General features: G+C 28.6%; 1 protein-coding gene across 1 annotated transcript; it reads left to right on the plus strand.

The window, feature by feature from the left end:
* The first annotated feature begins 3,378 nt into the window (after positions 1–3,378).
* On the plus strand, positions 3,379–5,289 carry LOC145121475 (putative polygalacturonase At3g15720). The gene is made up of 8 exons (XM_079057214.1): positions 3,379–3,450; positions 3,536–3,670; positions 3,758–3,910; positions 4,185–4,392; positions 4,478–4,559; positions 4,650–4,758; positions 4,846–4,968; positions 5,071–5,289. The coding sequence occupies exons 1-8, from the start codon at positions 3,379–3,381 to the stop codon at positions 5,287–5,289; spliced, it is 1,101 nt and encodes a 366-aa protein (XP_078913340.1).
* Positions 5,290–5,897: the final 608 nt, after the last annotated feature.

Below are 5,897 nucleotides of genomic sequence, written 5' to 3' on the forward strand. Positions count from 1 at the left end.
GTGGTTGGCGGAAATTGGTCAATATCGGTCAAACTCGGGCTAGGCGGTCCTCGGCCGTCCTTGGCGGGAAGATTTTAAAAAATTTCAAATTTTCAAATTTTCAAATATTATACCAAAATTTACAAAACTTCAAAATTTTAAATTTTTAAATATTCAAATTTTCAAATATTATATCAAATATTTCAAAATTTCAAAATTTAAAATTTTCAAATTTTCAAATACTATTTTTTCTTAGGAAATATTAAGTTTTAAAATAGTTTTATTAGTAATTTATGGTCCCCGATTAATCCTCCGATTAATCCCCGCCAAACCGATTAATCGCTTGACCCCATTCGACCGCCGAGTGATTTTTACAACCTTGATATATATATATATATATATATATATATATATATATATATATATATATATATATATATATATATATATATATATATATATATATAGGGCTAGGTTATAATGTGGATGGACAACTATTGTGTGGACGTGCGGACAATGCTATTCTTTGAGAATTACTAAGGGAATAGGTTGTTCGCTAATTTGAATACGTTTAATATTACACAATTATCGTCATTTTCATGCATTTTCACTAATTCTTATTTATTTTTATTCTCACATATCGTTTTTCACTCATTTTCATTCTTACAGAATGCGACTCAATAAATATTCTGACAGAATGAGAATAATAATAATAAGTCTATAATAACCTTATAAAAGATTTAATTAGTGAGAGTGTGATAATGACAATAGTTATGTAAGATTGAACGTATTCATATTATCAAACAACATATTTTCTTTGTCATTCTTATAGAATAACAATGTCCACACGTTCGCACAATAGATGTCAATCCACATTTGAACCTAGTTATATATATATATATATATATATATATATATATATATATATATATATATATATATATATATATATATATATATATATATATATATATATATATAAAGTTTGTTGAAAAATATAAATGACTTTGTATATGTAAACATGAAGAATTAGGTTGGATGCTATACGTATATAAAATAAATGTCTTTGTCTAAAAGTAAATGAAATAAATGATGAGGTACTATAAATGTTCACGTTATAAATATTTTTATACATACATATAAAATGCATTTATTTATAAATGTATAAATATATTTAATTTGAAAAGAATAAAAAGTTGAGTTGCATTGAGAACCAAAAAATTTTAAAACTTGAGTTTTTTTATTAATATTTTCAAAAAATAAAATATAAAAAACCCTAATAAATTTTGTAGGAGGATCACAATTAAACAAATTCTTTTTTCGTACGTGAATATTGATATTCTATATCTGATTTGTATCTACTTTTACACGTATAATTATTTCACTTGAAAGTGATTATTGTACGCATATTTTTTAATAATTCTTTATCATTCATATGTAAATTTGATAAAACTCACTTGTAATTTTAGTAAAATTTGTTTATGTATGATTAAAATGTTATAACATTAAAAGAAAAAAAAATCAAATGAATTTACTTTGATTACTATTAGAAATCAATCACATTCATATGTGAATTTGGCCGGATTGAAATGTATATTTGGCCGGATTGAAATGTATATGTGAATATTTATTCAAATTTATATCTAAATTCGGTATGTCTAGATTTATCATTCAGATAATCACATATATTATTAAAATTCATATTGATCATTATTTATATGTGAATGACAATTATCCAAACTAAGAAATAGATAGATATTGTATGATTTTTTATTCCGTATTGTTCAGATTAATTTGCAATGTGAATCTCAACCGAAATTTTTTAAGAGACAATATTGTTCTTTATATTTTTGCGATAATGACAAAAGTTTGCAAGTTTTTTTTGGTTTTACACTTTTGTAGATTTTAGATTCACTAAAAGTGGATATATGTAACTTTTTTTTTCGATTTTACCCTCTACATTTTAACGTCCTCATGTTTGGCAGAAATATTCAGTTTTACCCTGTTTTCTAGTTTATAATATCCCTTAAGTTTTGTTTTCTGGTTCATTAAAACTAAAGTTTGTCAAAATAAAAAAATTCAGTTCTACCGGATAAATTTGCAAAAATGATAAAATTGAAAAAAAAAATACAAATTTAAGATATTAACAGACCTAACATTTGATTTTTTGTAAAACCGATAAAAACTTGCAAAAATAACGGTTTTTATGGGATTTGCCATATGATATATATACACTTAAAAAATTATGAATTTCCATATATTCAAGATTTTTGGATAAAATTAAGTCTAAAAATAATAAAAAAGTTTTTTTTATTGTTTTATTATTTATTTTTTTATTTTGGTGCACGCCCATCCATAAATAAAATAAATATATGGATGAAATTGGTTTTTTAGGTTCTATTTTTTTTACTCTATTAAACTTTTGTCTATATAAATGTAGGAGACTGTGACTTGTAGGTTAAATCAAATTACAAGAGTCGAGAGGTGCAATCACTTTGAGTGCGATGGTAAGATATATAACAAGATCTACATCTGAAGTGTCCATGGAGATAAGTTTATCAGTGGGTCAAATTTTGTTTGCTATGATATAGATATGTTTTATATTTATATGATCGAGTGAATAAAGTTTGATTTATTCAACCAACGAATTTCTACTGAGAAATTTTTTATTCTACGATGAAACTACCATTTGTATGATTTACCGTATATCGTTTCTCACCCCTCCCCTAATTTGACCGCAATTTTTTTTAATAAATTAAGTATATTATTACCTGACAATAAGTTTTTTTTTTTTTATACGGTATCCTTTCAACAAGAACAACTTTTACAAAAAAATGATTAAGTTGAGACATTTATAAAATAATGTCAAATGTTGTAAAACCTGTCCATTATATTAAGATGTGGCAACAATTTCTTTTCTATAAAAGTTTATTAACCTTTTTACAAAATACAAATTTACTTCATGATCGACCACCAGTGATACTAAACCCGAGTGTTTTACTCCAATTAATATGTAAATGTGCTTTGTTTTACGTAATGCATAGAAATTTCTAAAGATAAACGATCGAAAAACATCTTAAACAGCGAGTAGTTTTATAACCATATTAATTTTAGAATGTGACTATTTCTTGACAACAAACCTTTTAAAGTATAAATTGTTCATTAATTACATCTGTTCTTAAGTCCAAAGACTAAAAAGTTAATGGATCCAAAAGTGTCTTGAAAAATTTACTTTGATTAATCGGGTCAAGGAATTTAGATTAAATCCCGACCCATCGACTGTCTACTTATATAAATATTTCAAACTTATCAGATTCACTACACTTGGATTACTCCACCTTGCAGGATCTCTTGATGTTTGTCATGGTGAGCTTGTGTTGCTTCTCACTTTGCACAACAATGACGAATGCCAGGATCTTTGATGTAACATCTTATGGTGCAATAGGAGATGGGGATACAGATGACTCTGAAGTAAGCCATGATTACAACTTTTATTCTGAAAAAAAAAAAAAATATGGTTCCATGATGAGTTTTCTAATTATGTTCACCACTGCAGCCGTTTCTTCGAACCTGGGAAGATTTATGTGGAGATGATTCGCCAGATCCCACCATGATCATACCAAAGAAGACCTTTTTGATAGGACCTGTGTCATTCCATGGTCCATGCAATTACCATGTGGTACATGTTCAGGTAAAATTAATCAGACTCAAACTAAATTTCATTAATCTTTCTAAATTTTATAATTAATGTTATTATAATTTGTATTTTGATGGGTAGCTTTTGGGCAACATCACTGCACCGAAGACATTCAATGGATGGAAAGGTTGTGTAGAAAAAAGAAATTGGATAGATTTCGTATCAGTGCACCGACTCAGCATTCATGGACCTGGTCAAATTGATGGTCAAGGCTCGATCTGGTGGGGAAATGAGGTTAAGTTTCTTCATTAATCTTGAAATTAATTAATACCGAAAATGAAAAAACTTGGGACTCATATATCCTTTTCGCAGGTGGCAGCCAAAATTTGTTATGTCCCATCGGTAAGATATATATATATATATATATATATATATATATATATATATATATATATATATATATATATATATATATATATATATATATATATATGCAAAATATAAGAATTCATGTCAATTTTGTAAGTATTAAAAAAAAACTAACATGTAAATATATTCATTTAATTAGGCGTTACATTTTCATAGGTGTGATGGCCTTCGGCTAAGTGGCACAACACATATTAATAGCCCAAACCATCATATTGGCATTAATGGTTGCAATAATGTAAATGTTGGAAATCTTCAAATTTTTGCACCTGAACGCAGCCCAAATACTGATGGAATCGACATCAGTTCATCATCCCATGTTAACATCCATGACTCGATTATTCGAACTGGTATGAGATATTAATTATACTTCTGATTTCATAGTACTTTCTTTTATGATATGTGATTGTCAACCCTTTTGATATACTTATGTAGGTGATGATTGTGTGGCTATTAATGGTGGCACCATTAATATCAATATAACAAGAGTGATATGTGGACCTGGTCATGGCATAAGGTAAGACATATGATGATCATGATGATCTTTATAGGTCTCTCTAATGGCTTTTACCCAAAATTTCCATCACTCTTTGGGTTTGTTTTGAAGCATTGGAAGCCTTGGCAAAAATGGTGATTATCATACAGTGGAACAAGTACGTGTGGAAAATTGTAATCTCACAGGAACAACAAATGGATTACGAATCAAAACAGTACCGGTGTATAGTCTTACATATAACTAAGTTGATAAGATTTTTTTTAATGTTTTAAAAGGTGTTTTGATTAATCGATTTCTTATAATGTAGAATGGGAGGGGGTATGCGAAGGGGATCTTATTTCAGGACATTCATCTCGTAGATGTTAAAAATCCAATTATAATTGATCAACATTACTGCAGTCAATCTCTAGATGCCTTTTGCCCAGCACCGGTGAGTTGTGTTCTTGATAACAACAATCTCATTCTTCATCTATAACCGAAGATATATGTTCGTATTTAACATGTACACTTTTCTTTTCTTTTGTTGGTTTAGCCATCAATGCAAGCAGTAAAAGTGAGTGACGTAACGTATATTAATGTACATGGGACTTCATCAAATAAGCAAGCAATTACTTTCAATTGCAGCGGGAGGTTTAAGTGCACTAAAATCACAACCAACGAAGTTAGAATCTCTGGAGAAAATGTTTTTGCTTACTGCAATAACGCTAATGGTAAATTTTTGGATACAAACCCAAGGGTCAATTGCGAATAGATTGTAGCTTCCCAAATAGGGGATAATATCCATGGGTTGTTGCACTATTTCACTTCTTAATTAAAAAAGATAATTACTATAATCACTTCAATTCTATCCCTTTCTTTCCATCCCTCCCAATTCATTAACAAGTTATAAAACTCACACTCACACACTAACACATATACATGTAAACATACATACATACATACATACATACATATTGTTGGCCAAAATATATGTGAATGTTAGTGTGATGCTATACAAGATTCTGGTCAATGACGAATCACCACCCCAATTACCCAAAATCCATGGTCCCTAAATGAAAAGAAGAGTTAACCGAATAACCAAGACCGCATGACCCATGATTGTGAATCCACAAATTAAGAACCAACACCCTTGCCATCTGAAAATAAATAATTGTCCTGCAATATTTTTTACCAAATCTTGGTGATATCAATGTGAGATGATCAAACTATAACCAAGTGAAACACCACTCACTCAGGTCAATTTTAAACAACCTTTTAAAATCATTGCCTCTATAGTCTTCCATTTGAGAATACGTCAAATTAAGTTAGGAAATGAAATCGCTAGTGAAATTAAAATATCCGAGACTGATTCAATTTATG

This window comes from Lactuca virosa, chromosome 6 (genome assembly GCF_052849685.1).
Source record: "Lactuca virosa cultivar CGN04683 chromosome 6, Lactuca_virosa_CGN04683_v6, whole genome shotgun sequence".
Classification (NCBI taxonomy): Eukaryota; Viridiplantae; Streptophyta; class Magnoliopsida; order Asterales; family Asteraceae; genus Lactuca; species Lactuca virosa.

Coding starts and splice junctions, on each gene's coding strand:
- LOC145121475 (XM_079057214.1), top strand. CDS start 3,379: ATGACGAATGCCAGGATCTTTGATGTAACATCTTATGGTGCAATAGGA. Junction 3,451..3,535: donor GGGATACAGATGACTCTGAA/GTAAGCCATGAT, acceptor TCACCACTGCAG/CCGTTTCTTCGAACCTGGGA. Junction 4,560..4,649: donor GGACCTGGTCATGGCATAAG/GTAAGACATATG, acceptor TTTGTTTTGAAG/CATTGGAAGCCTTGGCAAAA.